The sequence below is a fragment of the Colletotrichum costaricense genome, assembly GCF_030867565.1.
Source record: "Colletotrichum costaricense strain IMI 309622 chromosome Unknown Scaffold_1.1, whole genome shotgun sequence".
In the NCBI taxonomy this organism is placed as follows: domain Eukaryota; kingdom Fungi; phylum Ascomycota; class Sordariomycetes; order Glomerellales; family Glomerellaceae; genus Colletotrichum; species Colletotrichum costaricense.
The window spans coordinates 4248790-4276313 of NW_026848230.1; the positions used below are offsets into that span (position 1 = coordinate 4248790).

General features: G+C 53.0%; 6 protein-coding genes across 6 annotated transcripts; 5 read left to right on the top strand and 1 right to left on the bottom strand.

Annotated features, from left to right (window-relative positions):
* Nucleotides 1-3018: 3018 nt before the first annotated feature.
* Nucleotides 3019-10521, top strand: CCOS01_01449 (beta-ketoacyl synthase domain-containing protein; the record flags this gene model as incomplete). Its single annotated transcript, XM_060449644.1, has 11 exons — nucleotides 3019-3189; nucleotides 3256-3312; nucleotides 3371-3458; nucleotides 3508-3573; nucleotides 3625-3827; nucleotides 3880-4120; nucleotides 4177-4526; nucleotides 4583-6081; nucleotides 6136-9038; nucleotides 9086-9705; nucleotides 9760-10521. The coding sequence occupies 11 exons, from the start codon at nucleotides 3019-3021 to the stop codon at nucleotides 10519-10521; spliced, it is 6960 nt and encodes a 2319-aa protein (XP_060321082.1).
* Nucleotides 10522-12851: 2330 nt separating this feature from the next.
* CCOS01_01450 (uncharacterized protein) lies at nucleotides 12852-13277 on the top strand (the record flags this gene model as incomplete). The annotated part of the gene is made up of 1 exon (XM_060449645.1): nucleotides 12852-13277. The coding sequence occupies one exon, from the start codon at nucleotides 12852-12854 to the stop codon at nucleotides 13275-13277; it is 426 nt and encodes a 141-aa protein (XP_060321083.1).
* Nucleotides 13278-13844: 567 nt separating this feature from the next.
* CCOS01_01451 (SNF2 family domain-containing protein) lies at nucleotides 13845-17228 on the top strand (the record flags this gene model as incomplete). Its single annotated transcript, XM_060449646.1, has 3 exons — nucleotides 13845-14182; nucleotides 14278-15070; nucleotides 15120-17228. Coding segments are annotated over 3 exons (3240 nt in total), but the record flags the coding sequence as incomplete, so codon positions are not given.
* Nucleotides 17229-18216: 988 nt separating this feature from the next.
* Nucleotides 18217-20357, bottom strand: CCOS01_01452 (RNA polymerase II mediator complex component SRB4; the record flags this gene model as incomplete). Its single annotated transcript, XM_060449647.1, has 3 exons — nucleotides 18217-19555; nucleotides 19707-20021; nucleotides 20083-20357. 3 exons carry the CDS (start codon nucleotides 20355-20357, stop codon nucleotides 18217-18219), a joined length of 1929 nt encoding a protein of 642 aa, XP_060321085.1.
* Nucleotides 20358-21178: 821 nt separating this feature from the next.
* On the top strand, nucleotides 21179-21894 carry CCOS01_01453 (uncharacterized protein; the record flags this gene model as incomplete). The annotated part of the gene is made up of 2 exons (XM_060449648.1): nucleotides 21179-21370; nucleotides 21694-21894. 2 exons carry the CDS (start codon nucleotides 21179-21181, stop codon nucleotides 21892-21894), a joined length of 393 nt encoding a protein of 130 aa, XP_060321086.1.
* Nucleotides 21895-23287: 1393 nt separating this feature from the next.
* Nucleotides 23288-25759, top strand: CCOS01_01454 (6-phosphofructokinase; the record flags this gene model as incomplete). The annotated part of the gene is made up of 3 exons (XM_060449649.1): nucleotides 23288-24010; nucleotides 24067-24531; nucleotides 24587-25759. The coding sequence occupies 3 exons, from the start codon at nucleotides 23288-23290 to the stop codon at nucleotides 25757-25759; spliced, it is 2361 nt and encodes a 786-aa protein (XP_060321087.1).
* Between the last annotated feature and the right edge of the window lie 1765 nt (nucleotides 25760-27524).

A 27524-nucleotide genomic window follows, 5' to 3' on the forward strand; every position in this document is an offset into this window, starting at 1 on the left:
CTCCGGTTGATGCCAGAATCCGACAGTACTACCTCGTGTACATTCAGCTCTGTATTTTCAGAGTAACAAGACGAAAAGAGAGAGGAAATCGCAGCAGGAAAACGAAGTGCCTACCGGATCTGTGTATCCCCGACCGACCTCCCGTCTGCACCACTAGCTCTGCACGCCCCATTTGGGACGTTGTGTTCCCAGATGCCTCGTGGTTGAGTCGCCATCGTCCTACCCACTTGGATAGGAACAGATGCGCAGAGGGCCACCAGCACCCGACTCTGCATTTTCAAATGTTGTGTTCAATCCATCAGTTGAAAAACGCAATGGAAGAAAGGTCGCTCGTTTGAAAGCTTGAGAGCTGCGAAGTGAGGTCATGGGCCACGCTGCTTAGCCGAACAACTTTTGGTCCGGCCCGTGTACGACCTCGCCTGGCATTCCCTCAATGGTTGCTGCAGCGCTGGGCGACAACGTTTTCGGCAGCATATCCTTGTCAAAAACTGGGGGATCTGTAAAGAGAGGCATGTTGAAGCGCTTTGGCCTGCCTAGATGGTGTGTATCACAGATACTAGGGGTCGAGCTCCCCTCGTCTTGATTGATGAGGGTTGTACACCTGCTTGTGGAACATCAAGTCGGTCCCAAAATGGTTCGATTGGCCAGACTGGGCAAAATGGTCTCGTTGTGTCAATTTCACCGTCAACTCAGCTCCATTTTGAACTGTCGTACAGGCTTTGAGTGTTTCGTCAATCGAGATGGTGCGGCCTCTCAATGGACATTCCGCCACATGAGATCACATGAGATCCTATGAAATGGTTGGATGTGTGTAGGCATGATCAACTTCAAAAGGAAATGAAAGTAACAATGAGCAGCATGAATGGAGGCGCTCGAGCCATGAAAGATCCCTGACTTCGTGTGTGAAGTCGGAGCGGAAAATATGTTCGGTCCGAGATGCCCTTGGCTGAGCCTCTGAGGTGTGGTATGAATGGGACTGAACTGGACTTCATCCGTGCCTATAGTGGAAACTTGGCAAGCCCATGATACGATAACTGTACCCGGTTGATATCCTTTTCATTAGGCAACATCTCATACTCAATGTTCCATTTACAAGTCTTCTCAGGCCAATTCCCAGGAGGCGATGTTTATCTATATTTCCCTGTCCTCGTGAACGATGTTTTTGGTCTCATTCTCTGCTTTGCTCGATGTTCCCCATTCAACGACGGCGGAAGCCTGGAGCCAACATATCTCAAATGGGTTCCTGCATATGAAAACACGCTACACTTACGACAATGTCGGTCTGACACATTGTAAACATCATCGCCTAGAGATCTGATTTCAACTTCTTTGAGAGGTCGATGAGAGGCCAGTCCGCTCGAGAGACTCTTGGAACGGAGAGCAACACGAAACTAACATCAAGTTAGCGCCAAGTCTCCGGAACATCGGACCTTCATATGTACGGCCGCGTCGGTGAGTACTGCACAATGTCCTTGGGCGAGCTACACTCCTGTCAATGCCACCAACCTTGTTCGACACGTCAACGTCCCCGCCCAACGAAATGATCAGAAATAACCGGTTAGCTGCTCCATCGTGGTTTGTCAAAGCTCCCCGGTCTTCTCATCGTCGGAAATCAGATCGCTCGGCCTCTTCTATCCAGTCTCATCCGCTTCTCTTTTTTGTACTCGCACCGAGACCGCGCGGCTGGCGATCCAGGCCCTCCTGAGGATTGGGCACCACCACGAGGAAACGGATCAAATTGACTGTGTTATGCATTTTCTCTGCCCGGGTCATACCGTCAACCCTCCGTACAGCCCCTCAGAGCAGGGCACCATTGGCAGTCAGCAGTCGTGGCAAAACGAGCACGAACATCGTGACAGGTTGGCACTGACTCGGGATCTATCTTCTAGCCAAATCTCTTCCACCGGCTGTCCTACAACCATTAACAACCACTGGAGCACACGCCAGCCTGATACTGTATCGATCCAGGGAAGGAATATGTGCTACTACCGTCATCCCCCCCTGCAATAGAGTCGGAGCATCGGTGCTCCTCAAAAGTTCTGTTTGCAACATGCGGTAAAGAGATGGCCCATGAGGGCCATACCAGCGTCCAGCGGAAGGATTCCAGGATCGGTGGTTGTTGTTCTCCTACGTACATAACTTTATGCCATGTTGGAGATGTTCTTGCGGTCCCCTAGGGCTGATTGCATGCCAAAGTGGGCTGCGCCCCATCCCTGTTCTATTTCAAGCAACTAGCTCTATCCACTTCCCGTCTTCATAGCTTCTCTTGATTTGGCCGTCGGTCTAATTGCAAGAAGCCGTTGATATCCGTGGGCTATGCTTCTGAAGAACCACAATCCAAAGAGGGCCACACGAGGAGGAGCTGTACCGAATGAAGTTGCCCTTATGATTTTGATACGAAGAGCCAATATCTTCTATGTTAGACGGTATTATGGCTACATTCAAAGGGATGGTTGAAGATTCCCTAAGAAACAAAGACCGTTGATCACAGCGAGTGATGTTCATGCAATTACGTTGGAAGTCATATCATACAAAGAGCCATCTCTGCACCAAAGGATTGATGCTGACCGCCAGGTGAAATTCTAAGCTTCATGCCGTATGCTCCCGCCCCCGCATATGAGTGGAATAAGTGGATGGACTTGGCAGTGCTTCTGGCACCAAAGGCAGCACGATTTCACCTTCAACTCATATTCACATTTGAATATCAAGGCCGGGACCCCCTTGGTCACCCGCCGTCAGCTGTCCGGTGGCAGAAAAGATTTTCAACTACCCAACTTCACCTTCATCCTCCAGAGACTTCTTTCCTTCCCTTTCCATCCTGTTTCTCAGCCGATTGATACCCTTTTCTTCTTCTGTACTCATCGACCCAGTCACAAAAGGAGACAGGATCTTGTTGTCTGAGCTGCCCTCGTACAGTCAGATTCTTTTCGCCTTGCGTCTCCCCTCCTACCACCTCGTCTGTCGATACTTCCCATTGAAGACAACACCTTGGGTGCGAAATCCGTTGAGGCGGGCAAGATGGAAGACATTGCCATCGTCGGCATGGCATGCCGCTTCCCAGGCAATGCGACATCTCCGGAGAAGCTTTGGGAGATGTTGATTGCGAAGGAGTCGGCCTGGTCAGAATTCCCCAAGGATCGTCTCAACATCGATGGCTACTATCATCCAAGTGGTGATCGTCAGGGCAGCGTGGGTTTTCATCTCACCTCGTCCAAATTATTTTGTCATATCTTCAGACTGACCTGATTCACCTAGATTTCGTTCCGAGGAGCGCATTTCATCAAGGATGATGTCGCAGCTTTTGATGCGTCGGTGAGTCCCCATCAGAGACCTCCGGATGTGGAATGCCACTTTTTCTGACACTCTATAGTTTTTCTCCATCATGGCAGAGGACGCCAAGGCCATTGATCCTCAACAGCGATTCCTACTAGAGGTTTCCTACGAAGCGCTTGAGAACGGTGCGTTGGCCCTTAATCTTCCGAATAATTCCGTGCTAACCTGATATAGCTGGTCTTCGCATGGAAGACCTGAAAGGCAGTCCGACTGCTGTCTACGTGGGCTCGTTTGTAAAAGGTTCGTTATTACCTCGCTTCTCTCTCACCTTGCCTTACTGATTGGTCCTAGATTATGAACAAATCTGCCTCAGAGATATGGACTGGCAGCCCCAGTATGCCGCCACGGGCACTGGAAATGCCATCATGTCAAACCGCGTGTCCTACACGTACGACTTCAAGGGGCCTAGTATGACTATCGATACTGGCTGTAGTGGAAGTCTTGTTGCAGTTCACCTCGCCGCCCAAGCTCTCCGAGCTGGCGACTGTTCAATGGTATGAATCCTCCATTACCGTCATCTTGGAATTCGCAGGCTAACTTCTCAAGGCCCTCGCTGCCGGTGCTGGTCTTATCTTCACACCCAACACAATGATGCCCATGACTGCACTCAACTTTCTCAGCCCAGATGGAAAATGTTTCGCCTTCGACTCTCGTGCCAATGGTTACGGTCGCGGGGAAGGTATTGGATTCGTTGTCTTGAAGAAGCTCTCGGATGCTGTCCGAGACAATGATACCATTCGCGCTGTCATCCGTGGCACTCACGTAAACCAAGACGGCCTGACCACAGGTGTGTATTCCACGTTGCGAGGAGACTGGGGGACAAAATTCTGACGGTTTTACAAGGCATCACTCTTCCGAGCAAGGAGGCCCAGGTGGCCAACATCCGATCCCTCTACTCCAAGCACGACCTGGACATGAATCAGACGGCTTTTGTCGAGTGTCACGGGACTGGAACCCAGGCTGGCGACTTTCGGGAGCTTAAGGCCATCTCTGAGACTCTGAGTGACGGAAGGTCGATCGAGAACCCAGTGTTTGTAGGCTCTGTGAAGACAAACATTGGTCATCTGGAGGGAGCCGCCGGGGTTGCTGGCCTGATTAAAGGCGTTCTCACTACCGAAAAGGGCCAGATACCCCCAAACATCAACTTCGAGCAAGGGAACCCCAACATCGATTTTGAGAACTGGAAAGTGAAGGTAAGACTTATCCACTCGTACATTGTGCTTCTAATGTATTCTGATGATTATCGCAGGTTCCCACGGATCTGGTCAAGTGGCCTATCCAAGGTGGTCGAAGAATCAGCGTCAATTGCTTTGGCTTTGGTGGAACCAACGCCCATGCCGTCCTCGATGAGCCAGCCGCGTATTTTGCCTCGCGCGGCATCTCCGCCAACCACAATTCTGTGGTCGACAACAGCCAGTCAAACGAAGACAACGGAAACAAAGCGAACCAGGAAGTCTTCTCAACTTCTCAGCTCTTTGTCTTCTCTTCGAACGAGCGTAAGGGCGTATCTCGCTTAATGGACACGCACCTTGACCACATTGAGAAGCTCGCAAATGCTAATCAAAGAGACGCCGATAACTATGCATACACCCTGGGATGTCGCCGCTCGGTGATGGAGTGGAAAGGGTTTGCTGTGGCCAGTTCTTTCGCTAATCTCATCGCGAAGTTGATGGTCAGAGACGAGTGCAGCTTTCTTCGATCTAGCCGTGATTGCAAGCTCAAGATCGGCTTCGTCTTCTGTGGCCAGGGTTCGCAATGGGCTCAGATGGGACGCGAGCTCATGTGCTTTGAAGTTTTCCTACGAAGTCTTGACGCGGCGACCCAGTACCTCAAGACGATAGATAACGACTTCGACCTCACAGAAGAGATCATGCGACCCAAGCCGGAGTCGCGCATTCAAGAGCCTCAGATTTCGCAGCCGGCAACAACAGCAATTCAGGTGGCGCTGGTAGACCTGCTGCGGTCGTGCAATATCACTCCCAGTAGCGTCGTTGGCCACTCATCAGGAGAAATCGCAGCTGCGTACGCGTGCAATGCCATGACCTGCGAAGCGGCTTGGGCATTGGCATACCATCGTGGCCAGAGCGCTGCACTTCTCAAGACTTATGCACCGTTTCTTCAGGGCGCCATGTGTGCCGTCAAGATGACTTGCTATGAAGCCCAAGCTTACCTCCGGAGTCGGCAGAATCCTGGCGATTTGGAGATTGCTTGTATCAACAGTCCAAACTCGATCACAATCTCTGGCGAGCTGGAGGATATTCTACACATGCGAGATGAACTCAAGTCGCGCCGGGTTATTTGCAAGGTGCTCGACGTGGACATCGCCTACCACTCGAGGCAGATGAACATGGTTCAAGAGGACTATCTGGAGCGCATCAAGTCTATCCGACCCAAAGACACCACTGGCAACATCCCTTTCTTTTCTTCCGTACGAGGTATGGCGTATCCGCATGCTCTCCTCAGGAAATTCTATTGGGTCGAGAACCTGGTTTCGCCGGTGCAATTCGTTTCCGCAGTCAAGGCTATGATGGACTCTCAGAACAGACCGGATCTCTTGATCGAGCTGAGTCCCCACGCGACGCTGGCATCGGCACTCTCCGAGATCATGGCCGAGCTCAGCCCTAGCAGCCAGCCGACGTATTTGTCGCTCATGCAGCGCGAGAAGGATTCCGCAACCACAATGCTCCAGGCGATTGGAGAGCTTTGGGCTCGCGGATCCCCCGTTGACATGCTTCAGGTCATCTCTAAGTAAGCAACTTTCTTCTTTGTACTTTGTCTACCTTACTCACGATTGCTTACTAGGTGCTCTGGTAATCCTACGTTCAAGACGCTTGTCGATCTACCATCCTATCCCTGGAACCATTCCAAGACCTTCTGGCACGAGTCACACACTTGTACCGAGCATCGCTTCCGGAATTTTGGCCGCCAAGATCTCATCGGATCTCCTTCTCCAGATGCCACCACCTTCGAGCCGCGCTGGAGAGGTTTCTTCCGCATCTCTGAGAACCCTTGGATCCAGGATCATCGAGTCCAGAAGACAATCGTGTACCCGGCGGCAGGCATGGTCACCATGGCTCTCGAAGCCGCAAGCCAACTTTCTCATAGCATGACGGATGTTTTGGGATTTCACTTGACTGGTCTGAATATCGAGAGAGCTATGATCATTCCTTCTACAGCTTACGGTCTCGAGTACTCGCTCAATCTGAAGCAGTGCTCTGCCAACCTTGAGTCTGAACCGATGTGGGAGTTTTCCATCTACTCAAAGCAAGAAAATGGCCCATGGATTCGACATGCGGACGGATGCATCAAGATTCGACAAAAGGCTGGGGGTATTCCGTCATCCACTACCGGGAACGAGGCCATATTCAAGAAGATCCAAGGTCAATGCACCAAAACCATGCCTCCGCGGCAGCTATACGAGATCCTGGATATCGTCGGTCTCAACTACGGGCCTTGTTTTCAAAACGTGACGTCCATATCAACTCATCAGAACTCATGTATCAGCAAGATTCGCATTCCCGATACGAAGTCAAAGATGCCGGCAAACTTTGAGTATCCTCACATTATTCATCCCGCCACGTTGGATGCTATGTTCCAGACTCTCTTCGCCATCGATAGCAAGCCGATGGTTCCTTCGTCTGTTGAAAGCATCTTCGTCTCTGCAAACACACCCCATGGCACCGGCTTCGAGTTCACCGGTTTTGCTACGGCTGAGAGACACAGTCTCCGCGACGCCACTGGCTCAATTGTGATGGTGGCTGATGTCAGTGACTGGGAGACACCGTCTATCATTGTTGACGGCTTGCACTTCACTGCCTTGTCGGCACCTTCAATCGAAGATGGTGGCTTCATTCCTAATCATCGCAACCTCTGTTCTAGTATCGTATGGAAAGAGGACTACACCACGACGATGTACGCAGACTTCACCCACATGCTAGAGCTGATGGCGCACAAGTACCCATCTCTGTCTGTTCTTCATTGTGGTGGAGATGAGCAGATGGCTAGACATGTTCTGGAGACGCTCTTGGAAGGCGACAGGCTTCTTTTGTCCCGCCTCACCATCACCGATGCCGCTACGCTGTCTACTACACAGAAGATCTTTGCAGGATCACCGGCTGTCAAAGTCTTGGAGCACCGCGATTGGGAAGCTGTCAAGAGACATTCTGCTCGCTATAATCTTATCATCGCAGCCAGGAACTCAAGCATCGATATGATCGAAGCAAGTCAGCTCCTGCTGCACGATGGACTTTTGCTCAATGAGGTCTCGCCTCCAATGACCCCGACCACCACGGACTCCATGTCCGGATTCCAGCAGCTTTCAGATGAGCTTGCCTCGCTCCAGGTCTCTTTCGAGCCCGATTCGGACGATGTCATTCGCTGCGACATGCTAGACCAGCATTTCGAGGTTCATCTCTTTGCCGACGCGTTGGACCCCGTTTCATCGCCCGAAGTCGTCCTTGTCTTGCCCGACACAGCCGACGCGGCTCTCAATGGCTTTGTCTTGTCTTTCAATAACCTATTGTGCGACAAAGGGTTCAAAGTGAGCGCTGGCCCCTTACATGAAGTCGACTCAGCTGGCAAGATCTGCATCGCGCTTCTCGAAGTGTGCGAGTCTTTTGTATATAACTGGACGACCGAGCAATTCAGTGGCTTCCGCAATATTCAAAACACAGCCAAGAGCCTCCTTTGGATCACCCGTGGCGCCAACAGATGTTCTACCATTCCCCAGAACGCTCCTGTCATTGCGCTTGCACGCACGATCTTGTCCGAGGATCCGCAAAAGACGATTGTCACTCTCGACTTGGCCGAGGCTACTCAGCTTACTTCGTCTACCCTCCCAAAGACTGTGTGGTCTGTCCTTGCTTCAATGTTGGCTGGATCAGCGGAGGCTGAGTTCGCGGAAGAAGGAGGCGATCTGTACATCCCCAGATTGATGCCCCAGGAAGAGCTCAACAGAATGATCGAAAACGACTCTCATATCGAGGTTGTCCGGAAGCCCATCTTTGACCATTCAACAATCAGGGAGAGTTACAATATGACATTTTCTGAGCCAGCAATTTCGAATGATAACTTCCACTTCGTCAAGACCTCGTATCCTACAAAGCTCGACCCTCAGGAAGTCGAAATCCAGACCCTCAGCGCGGCCTTGCATCTCTCTGATCTCCACACCGCCATGGGCCGGACTGATGATAACATCCTGGGCATCGATATTTTGGGAATCGTCAGCAAAGTCGGTCGCGATGTGAGGGACATTTGCTGCGGAGAACAGGTCGTAGCACTTGTTCCCGGCGCTTTCAAGACGGTTCACCGAGTCCACCAGGGCTTCGTCAAGCCCGCGCCGCCACCGTTCGAATGTTGCCAGTACACTCCAAGTACTCTCATCGCTGCGTTTTATGCAATTTTAGGCGTCGGTAAACTTTCAAAGAAGAAGACGTTGCTGGTCCACGCTGCGGCAAGTTCTTACGGTCAAGCTGCAATTCGCATTGCCACCCTGATCGGTGCCGAGGTTTTTGCGACGGTCCTGGGAAGCGACTCTGATGCCCAGCGTGAGACTCTCATCAAAGCTCACTCCATTCCAGATGACCACATTTTCGACGCTAATGGAGAGTCTTTCGTTGCCGATGTTCTCCGATTCGGAAAGGTTAACATTGTCTACAACCCCACCCAGGAGCACACTGCCATCAATTTCAAATGTGTCAAGTCATGTAAGTCTTCAAGTATTCTTACCTGGTGCGAAGCTAACATTACATAGCCGGCTGCATTTTCCAGCTCTCCGACAAAACGGGCAAGGCTGTCAGAGGTCCTGTTGCTACTTCCACGATGTTCATGCGTTTCGACGTTGCCACCATGATGAAGGATGACCCTGACCTCATCAAGGAGTTCTTCACCATGGTAGATCGCTTTGCATTTGACTACTTGCGCAAGAGCTCGAGCCTCCAGTGCCACCCGGTCCACCGATTCCCCATGTCCAACCTTGAAGGAGCTTTCAAGCAGATTGACAAAGGACCTTACCACGGTCTTGTCACCATGACGGCCGACCGCGATACCCTCGTCCCTGTGGCCACAGAGACGCAAATCAAGCCGCTTGACGATGTCATCGACCCGAAAGGCACATATGTTCTCGCTGGTGGTCTGGGAGGCTTAGGAAGGAGCATAGCGAAGCTGCTTGCCGACAAAGGTGCGAAGAAGCTGGTGTTCTTATCAAGATCTGGCGGCAATCAGGATGCCCAGGATTTCCTTCATCGTCTCAGCAAGTCAGGCGTCCAAGCAACAGCAATTGCGGTAGACATCACAAATCTTCAGGCACTCAAGGCACTCGCCCCGACTCTTGACAAGATCTCTGGCGTCGTTCAGTGCGCTGCGGTCATTCAGGTCAGGATCCTCACCCCTTTGGCTCGTATTTTACCATAGACTAACAGACAGCAGGATGCTCTATTCGAGAAGATGAGCTTTGAAGACTGGCACACCGCCTTCGCTCCCAAGGCAATCGGTGCCATCAACCTTGCAGACGTCTTCGGCCGAAACCCTCAGCCCAGCCCCTCGACCCCGGCTGCCGCCCCTTGGTTCCTCTTCCTCTCGAGTGCCTCGGGAATCATCGGCAACCGGGGCCAAGCAAACTACGCGGCGGCCAACGCCGTTCAAGACGCCCTCGCTCAGGCTCTCCCTCGCGCAGTCTCCCTGGCCCTCGGTCCGGTCCTCCAGGCCGGGATGCTGGTTGAGGACGAGGAGACCCTGGGGAAGCTCCGCGGTGCTGGGTTCTATGGAATCCGGCACCAAGACTTCCTGACGATGGTGGAACGGGCCATCACGGGGGAGGTCACCCCCGGCGTCCAGACGAGGCCGCAAATCGTCTCGGGCGTCGGCACCGGTGGCCTCATTCGCCAGAACGACCCCGGCGACCCCTTTTGGTCGCGCACGGCGCTCTATTCGTATTTGAATATGGTCGACGTGCCGATCTACTCTCCGGAGGGGGATCGTGATGATGGCGTCGTCTCCAGCGGAGAAGCTGACGTCAAGAAGATGCTCGCCGTCTGCTCCGGGGCGGAGGAGGCTGCGGTCATCATCTGCACCGGCCTGGTGCAGTTGATGGCTAAGGCCATGTCCCTTCTCCCGGAGGAGATTGATCCGGAGCGGGCGCCCAGCGCGTACGGCGTCGACTCCCTTGTTGCTGTAGGCGTGCGGAACTAGATTTTCCGCAACGCCGGGGGAGTCGATGTCTCCGTTTTCGAGATCCTCGGGGAGACGTCCGTTCGGGGCCTAGCTGGTGTCGTTGCCAGCAAGGGCAAGTGGTGAAGGGGAAGGAGGGGGCCAAGTTCCCTAAGAAGACTGGGGTGTTTGTGTGTGTGGCTGTCCGTACGAGACGAAAAGGAGCAGAGCGAGGTGGTCCAATCCAGTCGTACAATGGGGGCGTGGTTGTCCGTGTGTGAATGAGAGGATACAAATGGGCGGGATGGTGTGTTTCGTAGGAGGGACCAGATAGATCAACGCTTTAGAGGTTTCTGGGGCGGCTTCTCGTTTCTAATCAACAATTGACTGTTCTGTAATTATGCAAATGATCAGGCGGAAAGTAACCGTGTCCCTGGTTTTCAAAGGTATCACAGTAAGAGGAAACTCCCAAGTGCTTGTAGTAAAGAGTAGTCCTATCCCAGCTGCTGAAAATGAGCCAAACGTACCCTGGTTTCGACGAGCGAGCAAGACACGAGACGCCGATGAGTGAGTATCTCGAGTAAATTTCTTCTCCTATCTTCATTGAGTTTGAAAATCAAGTTGTGAGGTGTAGGCAGTAAGATAGCTATGGTATGTCTTGTAAGGTGGCAAGAACAATCTAAGCCACAGCTTTATGGCAATACTCAGCACACGGGCGGCAGTTTACATTCAACATTATGACCGCCTGATTGAGGAGAGGCGGTAAAGAGTCCTTTCATGAAAGCAAATGAATTCTTGCTGCGTCTTTCGAAATGTAGTCATATATCCAATGGAAAATTTAAGGCTTGCTTACTTAGTGCGCATGCCGAAAGCCTGGCTGGGCAAAGTTGCAAGGCAGGATTTGGGCCAGACATATGCCCTGGCCTCTAGACTGACTATAAGGCATCTTGAGTAGGCATGCAGGCCAATAGCACGAAAGTCGTGAAGCAAATTACACGATGAAAGATTCGATGAATACAATGCGACGGTGTGGTAAAACAGCGGGGAGCAAACCAAAGGCCTGTGCCTTATGCGAGCCTAATGAGTCAACAAATAAGTGCAATGAGCAGATGAGAGGCGGTTGCAGCCTGGGGCTGACTGCAGGTATCCGTGTCACCGAGACATGTTTGAGTGAGGTCAAGAGTCGAAGAGCTTGAGTAGTGGCATTGGCTATAATTCGGGAGCCTCAGTGACTACCTGGACCACGTGTAAAGTTATCTTAATGGGAGGGGGAACATTCCTCAAAGAAGGCTACCGTACCTAGTCCTCGAGTGTTAGCCTAAAGAGCCTCAACGTCAGGTCTCATCTTTTGTGAAGTACTCCCGACACATGTGGTCAACTGCTGGGCACACTGATAAGCTGCCTTGTTTAGACCGGTGAATCCAGACATTGTACTTAGACCAATACACCAGAGGGCGATGCAATAGGTAAACACACACCGAAATACTGGAATGGGGCTCTCGAGGCAGTCATGGTAGGATTGGTGGAAGGGAAAAGTGCAATAATTGCATACCTGAGTATGCATGCGTGGGCCAGAAATTTGGACCCTTGAAAACACTTTGGCATCGTACTTTCCCCAAGAGGCAAACGCATCCATTTATTGGGGGGGAGTTGGTCGCACACTCGGTACGTACCTGCCCTGTTGGTTCCTCAAAGTACACTGTTAATTCAGTCAACAACTGCCACAGTGCCTCGATGTCCATTCCGCGCTCCAATTAACGCGTCGCGCTATTCCAAGTGACGGACATGACATCAAATACTTTGGAGGAAGCTGCGATAAGATAAGGAAATCACCACTGCAAGCAGGACCGAGAGTCTACCTTGCCTCTGCCTAAAGGTACCATCTCGTTGCGCCTGGATGATAAATATTGCCGACCTCATGCTTGACCTTCATCGCTCTCGCTCAGCAGATCAACCAGTGATCAATAAGTGGCCAAACAAAGACTGAGAAGGCAGCGACGCCTTTAGTCCTTGCTCACAGTCCTTGGAGCCGAATTAATTGTCGCTCTTTCAGTCTCTGTGGCAACGATCTTTCCATTTCCATCACAACTCACTTCACTCTGCCGACAGAGACCGATTTCTTCTAGACGACAGCACACGGTACTTCTACCACTTCGGCTCCCGACCCATCTCCGACAGCCTGCTGCAGCACAACATAAATCTCTCCAGTGCCCAGCAGATGTTGCAGCACCGCGCCACACACCTTTTGACCTCGTCGCCTGCAGCTCGCCTCATTTGAGCGAGGAAAGGGAAACTTCGCCCCGCCACCGCCGTCTTGCCCAGCATCCCACCGACCGACCGACACTCACACTGCGTTTGCGTAGCCAACAAATATGGACGACGACCCGGCTGCCACCCAGGCCCGGGACAAGGAGGCACTTAGGAACCTCGCCAACGAACTCCTGGACCTCGAGGGTGAACGAGACTTTCGACAAGCCATCGCCGAATCTCTCGCCGACGGGAACCCGCGAGACTACGAGAAGGCTCTCCGAGAATACGAATCGGCTGCGAAAACGATTGATAGCAAGACACTCGAGAAGCAGCGACTGGAACAGCGGATTCGGGCGGCCAAGAACTCTGCGCGCCAGTCAACGAGAGACGCTACATTCGGAGAAGACGCAAACATGAGAGCGGCTAGGGACCGCTGGGGAGTTGGTACGTGGATATTTTTATTTTGCCGTTACTGCGAAGCCTATCCAAACTGCCCAAGTTTTTCACTTGCGACTTATCCCGATTTCGGCCCCAACTTCTTCAAGTGAAGAAGTCAGCCATAGTACAAAAGCGATTAGCATGCCAGAGGTGGAAGGTCGACCGGAAGTCTGGCCTGTCTATCCATCATTTCGTGGTCATGACAAGCGTGTTGGCCGATGGGAATGACAGCCTCAGGCTTGCTAAGGTAGTTTGAAAAACCTTGTGTTTTTCAAGCTACTTGATCGAATTGCGAAGAAGTAACGAAAACGTGGAGCTCTCATATCTATGACTGTCCGAGATCTGGGGGCATAAGGCAGGCAGTGTTCTCAGCGCCGCTCCTGCCTTCCCGAAAAACCCCAGTCTTGCCTTACTCCTGCCTAGTCGACGCCTTCCTCTTCCTCCTACGCCTTCCACAGGCTCACATCATAAATAACCTGGGCCTTTCATATTTCACCCATTCCTCACCCAACTCTCTACACTGGCCTGACCTCCATCAAGACCCCCCGCCTTCAGAATACCTGTCTATTATTGATCTTGTCATTACCGTCTGGCCCATCCCAGACAACCCCTCACACCTATCCACGATCGAACATGATTTCGATCTAGCCGTATTTCAGCCTACCTGATTTATCAGTACCTTGGTCACGTGGAACACTGATAAAAACCTCTGTGAAACTGACACTCTTCCAGCCAACGTCCCCTACAGACCATCTCCCGGGTCCCAAAACGCCTCTCAGGAACCTTCGAAAAACGCATACGCCATGCCTAACTCGGGTTCCGCTCTTGCCGGCTCGGCTTCCTGGAACCCTTTTGAACCGCCTGTGCCCAATCTAGGTAGTTCGACAAGTCATATCAGTCCGTTCAACAAGAAGAGAGCATTTGGTTCCGGATATGAGTCTCTTGGCCAGGCCAACTCAGGCCGGAACAAGTCTCAGCGCATAGATGATTCGTCTCAAGTCATCGACCTTACTGGGTAAGTACAAAATATGTTCCACTGCTGGGTTGAGCTTAGGTCTGGGCGGCAAATGACTCTTCGTTTTCTGATGCAAGGACTAACAAATTTGGTAGGGACGATGATGATGTACACACATCGTTCATGTCGCGCTCAAAGCAAGCGGAGGCACAGGAACGAGGTCGTAGAATGGCCTCAATGGTACGCACTCCTCGCAGTTTCTCTCAGGCCAATTCATACGACGCCAGGCCTCCTTATCCTCCTCCTGTGGTCCGCCATCCCCCAGGCGCATATGGCACTGGATATGCCAATGGGCTCAATCCCAGCATTGGCATTCCCCAGGGATATGCCAGCGCGAGCTCTTCTTCGAGTATGGCTTCAACCCCTGGCGGAGATTTTATGCCCCGGATGCCGGGTTCTTACATCGACGAGGACGACATGAACCTTGGCTTCACGCCGGCTAGCCAGATGATGAACCGTCAGCTAGCCAATCGGAATGGATATCCTTTCGGCAACAGATCTTCTCTCAGCACCTCTGATGTGATCAATAGAGCTAACAACTACAACTTCATGGACCTTACCGACGGCTCCGGAAACCCGCTGGATGCTCGCGTTGTCTCCTTGATGGAGGACATTAACAATGACCCTCGCAGATCCAAAGAGGAAGTGGAGGCACTTCTGCGGAATGTGCACGCCGGCATGGACATCCCCGAAGAAGATCGGGAGGGAACTCCTGAAGCCATGAGATACCCTCTTTATGCGCACCAGAGAGTTGCGTTGACATGGATGAAGCGCCAAGAGAAGGGCACTAACAAGGGAGGTATTTTGGCCGATGACATGGGCCTGGGAAAGACGATTTCTGTTCTGTCCCTCATGGTGTCACAAAAGTCGACCAAACCAACATGCAAGGTAGGATTGCTCCCATTCAATTTCATACGGCGCTAACACTCCCTGACAGACCACTTTGATTGTGGCCCCGTTATCCCTGATTCGACAGTGGGAAGATGAGATCAAGAAGAAGCTCAAGAGTGGCCCGCCTCATGCCTTGACGGTATACATCCATCACAGCACTCAAAAGACGAAAGCCCAAGAGTTGATGAAGTACGATGTCGTCCTGACCACCTATGGGACCCTCGTCTCGGACAGGAAGAAGTATGCTGCTTGGCTCAAGGACTTGGATGGACGTCCTGCGTTGACCAAGACCGACCCCAACTTGGCAAGCTCTGTCTCCCTGTTCCATCCAGACTACTCGAAGTTTTATCGCATCGTTCTGGACGAAAGCCAACAGATCAAGAATCACAAGGCGCAGGCGGCTGGGGCCGCTTCCCACCTGCAAAGCGAGCATCGTTGGTGCCTATCCGGTACACCGATGATGAACGGCGTCGACGAGCTCTATTCCCTCTACAGATTCCTGAGAATCAAGCCATACAGCGACTGGTCTAAGTTCCGCGGCGCCTTTGGAGTGCTCTTCGGGAAGAAAGGTGACCCTCAGGCCCAAGCGATGAGAAACTTGCAAGTTCTCCTCAAGGCGACTCTCTTACGCCGGACCAAGACCTCGCAAATTGATGGAAAGCCCATTTTGCAACTTCCGGAGAAAACCGAGGAGGTGGTTTACGCAGAGTTGGACGAGGACGAGCGCAAGTTCTACACTGATCTAGAGACCAAGTCGCAGGTGCAGATCAACAAGTACCTGCGAAAGGGTACTCTCGGCAAGCACTATTCTCATGTATTGGTGTTACTTCTCCGCCTTCGTCAGACTTGCTGTCACCCACATTTACTTCTTGAAGCAGACGATGCAGTGCCTGAAGTCGATGACGATATGCTCAGTCGCGTCAGAACTTTATCTAGAGCGGTTGTTCAACGCCTCACTGAGAAGTCTCGCGCTCTCGAGAGTGCTGACGCCATCAATGAGGGCTTTGAGTGCCCAATTTGCTACGACATGATGCCCGACCCGACTATTCCACTACCCTGCGGGCACGAACTCTGTGCGGGATGTCTCAAGCAGCACGTTGACAACGCTAGGCGTGAGAACATTAGAAATGGCGAAGACGAAGGCCAGGTCAAGTGCGCTGTCTGCAGAGGCACGTTAGACCCGACGAACATAATCACCTTTTCAGCTTTCAAGAAGGTCTACATGCCTGAAGAAGCTGCTAGCGGAAGCTCTGAGGATGAAGAGTCTGAAGGCTCCGTTTGGAGTAGCGATGATGATGAGGAAGAAGAAGAGGAGCAAGACGATGCCGATGCAGATGACGCCGACAAGAACGGCGATCTCAAAGGCTTCGTCGTTCCTGATGCTTACGCTAACATTAGTGATGATGAGGACGAGCTGTCAGGGTCTCCAGCGCCAAAGCCCAAGGCGACCGAGCCCAAGAAGAGGAAGTCAAAGGGCAAAATGAAGGCTGCAAAGTCTTCAAGTAAGGAGTCGAAGAAGAGACTGAAGAAGATTAAGGGCAGCCAGTTGGCAACGCTTCGAAAGAATGCCAAGAAGAATGCTGGTGCCTGGCAGGACTACACAAAGTACCTGAGTCACCATTGGCTTGCTTCATCCAAGACGAGAGCTTGTGTGGAACTTCTCAAGAAGATTCAGGAGACAGGCGAGAAGACAATCATTTTCTCCCAGTGGACTATGCTGCTGGATCTTTTGCAGGTCGCGATCAGAAAGCAAGGTCTAAACATCAAGCATTGCCGCTACACAGGAGAGATGTCGATGGCGCAGCGTGATGACACTGCTTTCACTTTCTCGAACGACCCGAGCATGAAGGTCATGATGGTGTCGCTGCGCGCCGGAAACGCTGGTCTCAACCTCGTCGCGGCTTCGCAGGTCATCATTATGGATCCTTTCTGGAATCCGTACATTGAGATGCAAGCCGTTGATAGAGCTCACCGCATTGGCCAGCAAAAGCCTGTGAAGGTGCACCGAATTCTGACTCAACAAACGGTTGAAGATCGTATCGTCCAGCTTCAGGAGAAGAAAAGGGCGACGGTGGATGCAGCTTTGGACGAGCGTGAGGGTGCGAAGTTGGCTGGCCTCAGCATGACTGAACTGCGTTTTCTTTTCAATCTTTGAGAGAGGATTGACCGATCTACATTCGATTTCACAATCCAGTTCCTAGTCTCGTTTGTGGAGGTTCACAACACAATCTCTGACTATCTGGATCGGAAGTCAATTTCTTCTGTGACTTTTTTGCACCAGATCTCGTTCTTTCTACGAGGCGGAGGAGGCATTTTTCTAATCAATGGTCTTGGGGGAGGTATTACGAATCGTTTACGACTGGCATTTTATTGCATCCGCATCACTACGGTGAACAGGAAACAAGGGAAGGGGGAAAGCATACCCATGACGAAGACATGGGCACAGAAGATAGGCTTCACAGCCAACACCACGGAAATGTGACTAGGATGGGAAAGGGGGGGGGGGGGGGGGAGATATCTCCTCCGGTCACCTAATCTTCTTGTTCTTTTCTTTTGTTGTCACAAATCCCATGAGGCGTCCAGGGTACAGGTACAGGGCCAGGGCTAGGCTCAGGACGATACAGCTGCCTTTCGGTATGCGAAATTCGTTCACGGAAACAGAGAAGGATCGCTAGATCGACAGAGATCACCAATACTATTGCTCATCATGAATTGTGTGTGACCCTGCAATAAATATGTGCGTGATGTATCCAGGCTGGTATCAACGGTCCCGTTGATCAACGACACGGGGTCGCTCATCAATTGTGAAGGCTAGCCCAGTAACAAGGCTGGCAGAAGTAGAGAAGCATCCTGATAATTATCGAGTATGCTGTAAATGACTTGTTATTGATGATAGCGGGCAGAGCTGACCACCCTACCTTGGTCTCGTTACCACCATGCATCCTTTAGCTAATTAACCCTCTTGGCATGGATAGATGACGAGACTACTAGAAACACCGGGCAACATAGTTCCGTCGAGAAATGAGCCTCCCCAATGATCCCGAAGCACGAAGAGGCGCTTCTCATTCGCTTCATTCGTTCTTTTCGCTGTTGAGGAACCAAGCCTTGACCTCCTCCCTACATAGGCGGACCAGGGTAGTCTCCTAAACCTCTCTGGACTGGACAACAGCGGCGACGATGTCACTGACATGAGGCTGCGACGACGATAACGACGGGTCGCCACCAGCCGCCCAAGACCAGCGCTGCAGGAGAGGCTTATCTCCCGCGCGCCAGGCGGCGCCAATCTGCAGCGTTGGCCGGCTTTCGGGGCCGCTGTTGAGGATATCGAAGCGGATCTCGCGCGTCTCCGTATCGATGTCGCGGATGGCGGTACCGCGGACGGACTTGATCCACTCCGCCGGGGCGGGTTCCGAAGGGGGCGTAGACGGGTTGGACGGCTGCTGCGGCGGGGGGATAAGGGACATTGCATGGTCTGTGAGTGCGTGGGCCGCTGCGTTTGTGATGTAGAGCTGGACGGAGGCGATGTCTGGGTACGGGTCGCGAGAGGGAGGGTAGGAGGATTGCAGGGTGTTTGGCGGCGGCGCGGGTGGTTGCTCGCCGTTTGACGGTTCGCTTCCTGCTGCTGCTGTCGCTGCTGCAACGTTGGGAAGAAGTTGGAGTTGGAATTGTGTTGTTGTCAGTGGGAGAAGGAATGTGCGGCCCCGGATCTGGAGGCGAGAGGTCGGAGTCAGGGTCAGCTCGATCTGGAAGTCTGCCGGGGATGTGAGCATGTTTGTGAGTGCTTGTGAGGCGTTGGGCCGGTTGGAGGCACCGCCCGACGTGTTTTTCAGCTCGGCGGTCGGGAAGGGAGGGGTGTTGAGGGTGAAGGAGGCGGCGTCGACGCCGGCTTGTCGTAGCACGCGGGTGAGGTCGCCGGCGAAACTGGTGACTTGCTCGACGGAGCGGTCGTAGAGAATCTTGGCGATGATGGGTCTGAGGAGATGGTACTGGTTTTGTGTTTGGTTGCGACGTTGGTGAGGGGGCGTTGGCCGCAGTCGTTGTAGCTCGTTTAGGCGATGAGCGTGGCTGAGGAGGATGTGTAGACCGAGATGTGTTGCTTCGGCAAGGACGTTGTCGGGCGATGCGCCGACGGTGGCGGCGCTATCCTCCAGAGTTTCGAGCTCCAGCGTCAAACTTGGTCCTGAGCTGGGGTGGAAGTTGATGGAGTTGTTATCCGCGCGGACCCCGTACGAGGCGAGGGAGTGTGCTTCACGATGAAGCTCATGCCAGAGCTCTTGTGCAAAGATGGTATTGCGGGCTTCGAGGACGCGATCTGGTAGCAAGGCCGAGTCGGGTACGGAGGCCCCAACAGCAAGACGGCCGCTCGGCTCGCCCGATCTGCTTACGGTGATGGCGAGGCGTTGACAGCCGGAACCGACGCGGCCGTGCTGGAGAAGCGCCGAGCCGTCATCTCCGCGTCGCAATGGCGCGAGACTGCTATTCCTGAATTCAGGTGATGCTATGCATGGTCAGCTTTGTCCGATACTCGAGAAGGGGACGGAGTCACCTGCCTTCTGAGAATCCGAATCTGACGCCAAGGGTATGTCGTTCCGCAGGCAGCCTGCACATAGACCATCCCGCCTGGTGTACTGACAGCACCTCGCCCCAATACTTTGCTTCACGCTCCACTTCCCTGCTCAAGTGGGTTGCCGCTTTGTCGGCCGACTCCTTTGTCTTTTCGATGTCGAGCAAAGCCAAACCCAGAGACACGTCGCGGTTGTCCTTTGCCTTCTCGGCATCCCTTTGCTTCTGTTCTTCGTTGTCTTCGCGCTTCGCAATACCGAGGGTTCCTATGCCGGTCCAGTCGCGCAATTGCTGAGAGAGTGTGACACCTGCCTGAGCAGGGCTTTCTTTCGAGAGTAATAATGAGACGAAGTCGAGAGTCATTAAAGCCGCGTTTTGCGCGGTACTGACGACGCACTGTTAGCCAAGAATTTCCGGGGAAATGACGTTTCTCTGGGAGTACCAACTCAATATTCCTCAGCACTTCCATCCTCGCGGCGCCGGCATCTGGTGGTTCCTCGTCCTCCTCGTCTCCCTCGGCCATTGTCGTGTCTTCCTCCTTCACCTCGCCGACGCCATTTTTCTTATTCTCGACCTCCTCCTTTAGACTTTCCTCGGTGACGTTTCGGAAGCCACGCTCCGCCTGTACGCGGGCAATGAACTCGCCGAGGCTCTTTGGTTTGCGATCGCCTGTGGGTACGGGGTGGAGGGAAGAGAAGGGCATGGAGCTGCCCGACGCCATGGCGAGCAATTCGGGGTCGCGCGTCGATCTTGAGTGGGTGTGTTCAGAGATTCGGATCAGGAAACTATAATGCGCAGGACGGCTGCATGGCGTGGAAGGGAATTTGCGTCGCGAATGGTGGTAAGGCTGTAGTGCAAGGCTGGTGGTTGAATGAGAGCAAGAGCTATGGATTGGTTGGAGCCACCGAGCCGGTCTAAGCTCCACCGAGCGACCAAAGGGTGCGCATTTTCGGTGAAGCTACCAACTCACCGAGCATGACCGAGTTTAACTCACTGCCAATTAACCGTGTCGGCCACACCTCTCGAATTTAAATCACACTCACAGAAGAAAAATCCATAGTCTCCTGATTCAGCTACAAATTACACTTAGTGGGATGCGCCAAGATCTAAGGTGCCTGATGTCATCGCATAGGCTTGCGAGCAGTCATGAGAATACTCATTATCATCGCTTGGTCTAAGAGAGAACTGATCGGACAAAGGGACCTCGGAATCTCATGGCAGATTCATTGCAAAGTAACTAGTCTGTAGGTATACGACGGGAAGATCGGAAGCAGGTCATCTCGGCATTCCTGCGCGACCGTGGTTCGGCTTTCTCGGGGGTGATCCAACTGATCTGGAAGCTTAACTCAGATATCGCTGCCAAATAGAGACGCTGCATCGAGGACTCTAGCATGACTTGTGCTGTGTAAGTGTGTGCGATCACCGTCGACTCAGTCTGACTGACGACCGGCAATTCTGAGTCGACGAACACGACGATGAGGCTTAACTCAATGCGGGCTATGCCAAACCGGCAACTCCACACCTAATGACGTCCAGCTCACAATGTTCAGGGCTGGAAAACATCAAAGTGAAGTGAAGTTGGTCTTGCGTGATTCCGGATTGGATACAGCTCAAAGTCCTCATGATCTTACCACGTATTCAGCGGTGACGTTGGTCGCGATGGTAGAAATGCAAGGTTCGGCGGAAGTGCTGAATAATGAGGCCGAGATATCTCGAGTTCGCCTTGATGATATCGTGATGTCTGATTGCACCACTTTGGATGAGCATAGATATCGGACGACTTATGAGTTGATATGTTGATCTGAAAGATTCACCGTCGTCGCCGTCGCCGGGACTTCGGAGGTTAATCCTTGCATCCCTGTGAGAGACGGGACCTCCACTGTGAACGAGTCACTGGCTGATGGACCGACTGACGAAAGTAATGAATGTAGTTTGGGTGTTCACATAGAGCTACAGGCACAGGCGCGCAGCCTAGATAAAGCCGCATGAAGCGCTCTTACGAGGAAGCGGGCATATGGGGAATGGGCCAGCTATGTCTAGACCATGACATGCGATAGTATGTTTCTCTACGCAGTATTGTGTTGTTGATTTTAATAAAAAGAGGCGTACAGACAAACCAGCACCCACCTCATGGACTGCCTAACATTCTCATCGAGTTCTTGCACCGGCCGTCGGCCAGCCCCGCACTGGAGCTTGATGGAGGGGCAATTGGAAAGGATCCATTGGTAAGTTGGTGCAAGTCTGGACCTGGCAACTGAGGTGGATTTTGGTGCGACTTGTGCAAGGAGCCCAGAATAAGCCCGAGATGGGACGCTGGAAGAGGCCGACTGAACCTTGCTTGGTGGTTTAAACCCCTCACCGGCGACCGGAGTAAGAGCGAGAAAAAAACACACGAAGGAGACCAGTCACCAGTCAGTCGACGGATTGAGACTCCAGTTGCAATATTCCCAGTATTTCCCTCACTCACCAATGGGTGTAGCGCGAAATAGCTTGACACACTGCTATTGTCGCAGCAAATGAGCGATTAAGCCAGCCATCCAGAGTTAGGTGGACAGACAGCACCATTGTAGACGGTTGCGGTTGGAGAAGCTTCTGCAACACATCGCTGATCGACTACCCGCAGCAGGTTCAGCTGAAGAAACACGTCAGGTAAGTAATACCTAGGTAGTCTACTGTGACCGGGCTGGCCAGTAAGACCGTTGCATCGTTCCTGATTCAGCAACGTGAACGGTTTTCCATAGGCTCGCTGTGACACCGGTGCCCTGCTCCTGTGACGATGCTGTGCGGCCTCTGCGGCTTTTGGACTGTTTTATTTCTGTGAGGTGGGCTTGGCTGACCTGAAGCTCCCCCGCGCCAAGATAAGGAGCCGATAAGAGCTGGGCGGGCTGTTTTGGAGGGCACTCAACGTCACTGCGCGGGCTCGCTGTTGGGGGAGGATGGAGGGGTTGAATCATGGGTGGATTACCTCGAGGTAAGTACCAGGTAGGGAACCTACGTTTGGTGAGCTGAGGTCCAGTGAGGTAAGGTAACTTTCCAGGTTAAGGCATCTGACCCCCCGTTCCAAGTGTGATTTTTCTGCTATTTTTTCGAGGTGCGGGTGCTTCAAAGTGGCTCCGGCGAACTCGGTCCCCCGCCATTAAACCTGTCTGGTCATCTTTTGCGTAGTGCGAAGCGTGAGGTGTCCCACGCTATAATTATCTGGCACACCAGACGGCCTTTTTTTCTGCGGCATCCCCCTCCAAGCCCGGCCAAGTGTGTCTCGCAGCTTCCCCCCTCGACCTATTCCTGTTCCACGTCCAAGCTCCAACCACCACACAGCTTCTTCCAAGCACTTGGCGCCTGCCTCGTCTCGCCTGGAACTTCATGATCTTTTCCTCTCTCACTCTCCCTCCCTCCTCCATCTTCTCTGCCTCACATTCCTATTGCCTCTCCCTCCCTGATTCCGCAGACGGCCGGCTAGCTCGTACCATCATCCCTTGAACATCTTACCTCCAGCTCCGTAGAGTATCCCCTCCACGCCAAATCTCGACCGACGGACCTTTAGACCCTGTATACGGTCACCTCCGCCCTCCTCCGCCTCCCTCCCCCCATTGACTCCGAGGCCTCGACAACCTACGAACATCACCACCACAGCTACTCTCCGCCGCAGCCATGGCTCCCACAGCTGCCAAGAAGAAGATTGCCATCATGACCTCGGGAGGTGACTCCCCAGGCATGAACGGCGTCGTCCGCGCCGTAGTCCGAACCGCGCTTCACATGGGATGTGAACCCTACTGCATCTACGACGGATACGAAGGCTTGGTAGTAGGCGGAGACCAGATCAAAAAGGCGGAATGGGGTGATGTGCGCAACTATCTTGGCCAGGGCGGTACTCTGATTGGAACCCGCCGCTGCATGGCCTTTTACGAACGACCCGGTCGTTTGACTGCTGCCAAGAACATGATTCTCAACGGAATTGATGCTTTGATTATTTGCGGCGGTGACGGTTCCCTCACTGGTGCTGACAAGTTCCGCGCCGAATGGCCTTCCTTGATTGAGGAGCTCGTCTCCTCCGGCCAGCTCAAGAAGGAGCAGGTTGACCCCTACAGACACCTCAACATTGTTGGTTTGGTTGGATCAATCGACAATGACATGTCAGGCACCGATGCCACCATTGGATGTTACTCTGCCCTCGAGCGCATCTGCGAAATGGTCGACTACATTGAAGCCACGGCCTCGTCCCATTCGAGAGCTTTCGTTATCGAGGTCATGGGCCGTCATTGCGGCTGGCTAGCTCTCATGGCCGGCGTTGCGACAGGTGCCGACTTTATCTTCATCCCTGAAAAGCCTAGGGAGGAGAACTGGGAGGAAGAAATGTGTGATATTGTGAAGAGAGTAAGACCAGAAAACCTAGCACTAATAGTAGTCAAGACGACGCTGACAGGATGTAGCACCGAAGCTTTGGAAAGCGCAAGACCATCGTCATCATTGCCGAGGGCGCCAACGACAGCAACGGCAAGAAGATCACATCCGAAATGGTCAAGGACCTGCTCGCAGACAAGAACGGGCTTGCTCTGGACACCCGCATCACAACCCTCGGTCACGTTCAGCGTGGCGGTACGGCCGTCGCCTACGACAGAATGCTGGCTACCCTCCAGGGTGTAGAGGCCGTCAAGGCCGTTCTGGAGGCCACCCCCGAGACCGAGACCTGCTTCATCGCCATCAACGAAAACCAAATCTGCCGCAAGCCACTGATGCAGGCTGTCAAGGATACCAAGGAGGTTGCAAAGGCGGTTGACGAGAAGCAGTTCGAAAAGGCAATGGGCCTCCGTGACACTGAGTTTGCCGAGATGTTCAGCTCTTACATGATGACCACAAACGTCAGAGTGGATGACCACCATCTGCCGGAGAAGGAGGTTTGTCAATTGAGCTTCGATTACAAGAGAAAACGGAAAACTAACAATTTCGCAGAGAATGAAGATTGGCTTCATCAATGTTGGCGCACCTGCTGGTGGTATGAACGCTGCTGTGCGCGCTGGTGTTGCTTACTGTCTTTCGCGCGGCCATGAACCCGTCGCCATTCACAATGGCTTTGCCGGATTCGCTAGGCATCATGGCGATAAGCCCGTCGGTGCCGTGCGACCTTTCGACTGGCTTGAGGTTGACAGCTGGGCCAGCAAGGGAGGATCGGAAATCGGTACCAATCGAGAACTTCCTGCAGAGTCGGGCATGGAGCTCATTGCCAATCTGATTGAAAAGTACGAGTTTGATGGCTTGTTCCTCGTCGGTGGCTTCGAAGCCTATCACGCCGTTTCGCAACTGCGCAAGGCCAGAGAGCTCTACCCCTCTCTGTGCATTCCCATGGTTCTCCTGCCAGCTACGATTTCCAACAACGTTCCTGGATCAGAATACTCTCTTGGCTCCGATACTTGCTTGAACGAGCTTGTGCAGTACTGCGACAAGATCAAGCAGTCCGCTTCCGCCACGCGTCGCCGTGTGTTTGTCGTTGAGACACAAGGTGGCAAGTCTGGATACATCGCGACTCTTGCCGGTCTCAGCGTCGGCGCGAGCGCTGTTTACACGCCAGAGGAGGGCATGGACCTCGAGATGCTGGCCGCTGACGTTCGCCATCTCCGTGAAATTTTCTCCAAGGATAAGGGCCAGTCGTCATCTGGACGCTTGATCCTCATCAACGAGAAGGCTGACGATGTGTTCAACGCCAAGCTCATCGCAGACATCATCCGCAAGGAGGCACGCGGCCGATTCGAATCTCGCGACAGTATCCCCGGACACGTCCAGCAGGGTGGCGTTCCTTCGCCCATGGACAGATGTCGTGCCGTCAGACTGGCGATCAAGTGCATGCAGCACCTCGAGGAGTTCCGTCCCAAGTCGCATAACAGGTGTAAGAGGGACCCCATGAGCGCCTCTGTCATTGGTATCAAGGGTGCCAGCGTCACATTTACGCCCATTTGGGATCTCGAGGACCACGAGACGGACTGGAAGAACCGTCGGCCCAAGAACGTTCACTGGGCGCACATGGGCGATGTGGTCAACATGTTGTCCGGCAGACCTCTCCACCACACACCGGAGAAGCCAATCACCGGCCTCAAGGCAAAGGACGTCAAGAGAGGCCTCGACGATTGAGAGTCACCGCAAGAGACAATTGGCAAGGTGCAAGCGAATAAGCGCTACTTTAATACAAGGAGAAAAAACTAAATACAATGGGAAAGGAAAGGGTGCTACTTGATTCAAGCTGGGGAGATGTGGCGCGTCGGGGTTTGGCTTTGATTATTACCTAGGGAAACTTGATGAAATGCATTTTCTATTAGACTAGACGATATCGCTTCCCTCTCCCCGCACTGCATGGCCCGTGAGACTGGCTGGAGTGGGATTTTGAACTTTTCCGTCTTCAAGGTGACCCGGTCGTCAGGCCCTCTCGACCTTGTAACCTTGCTACCGTGGTAAAGCGAAAGAGTATCGAACCCGTTTCGGGGCAACATCTCCGACCCTAGGAACCTTGGTCTAGAACCTCACAGCCGTCCAGACTCTAGTCACTAGTAATAGTCTCAACGGCCGCCCATCCCAAGTCCGAGGCGTGGAGAATCAGTCCGAGAGATTGTGGGTGCCGTGCAGGTACAGATGAAAGCGTATTCCACGCTTCGTACGGATAGATAGGTACAAAACGAGAATTGTTTATAGACAAAACGGGATTATGGATGGCGAACGGATATGGCTCGGTTCGGATGAACTATGAGCCCTTTCCATCCGCACTTCTCGTCCCATTTCCCATGTGTCCCCCCATGCTCTCGGATCCCGGAACCTGGAAGCCTCGCAATGGCGAACTTTCAAGATGTGTGCTGAATCCTGCGAGTGGTTTCTTCATCGAGCCAGTTACGTACTGATCGAGGTTTGGCTCACGGGCGATCTTGGGTCATGATAGCCTATCTATCCGCTTACCTTTTATCCGAACACAGTCCGAATCGTCATCTCAAAGAACCATTGATCTCCCGGAGCCGGGGGAAACCAAGTTACACACCGTTGTAGGCTACGGGTTAACGTTGGCCACATGGCGACGGGAGTCAGTGGCCCGAGGCTCCAATGGACCTCACTCACAGTCTCACGCACACCTCTTCCCCCCCCCCCCCCCTTGGGAAACGAACGAGGGGAAATCCTTCCCGTTTGGAAAGTGGCTGAAATCCGGATGGCACAATAGATAAGCTTACCTGGGTAAGTTAGTGAATGCTGCGCTGGGCTGATGTCAGAAGAAGAGTGACAAGGGGCGGTTGGTATTGATGTGATGTGAAGTGATTTCACTGGCCCCTTATTCAATGAGCATCAATCAGCCGCTGCTGAGCGCGTAGCGGTCCATCTCTGACCATGGAATTGCCAAAGTGGTCAGAGGAGTTTCCGGTTTTCAGTCAGAATAGACGAGAACGCTGAGGATCTGGAGGTGAGCAAAAAGAAGCAAAGATTGTCTCTACTTCGCCCCTTTCACCAGTGAACAATCAGGCTCTCTGCGGCTGAAGGATTCGGATTGGGGGCCGTTGATTACTAGGCGCGAGGAGACATGTGGCCAAATTGTCTGTGCCTTTCGTATGGGCAACTCCGGGACTCAGCGGAATGATTTTCCCCCGTCTCGAATTCCAGCCTCAAACTAGAAACCAAAGTACCGTCAGAGCCCGAAGGAATGAGATATCGCACGACTGCATGGTCGTAGGCTCGCTCGCCCGCGAGACTAGAGTTGACGATGAAAGCCACAAGGTTTAGGGCGAACCTGGTCGTTCGCGCGGTGGGGAAGGGCCGGCGCTCAGTAAGCACCACCTGCGAGATGTACTGTATGGAGTGGTTGTGGCCCACCCCATCTTAATGTGGTTTCCCCTAAACTCGGAGGAGAGATTTGCGGGCTGGG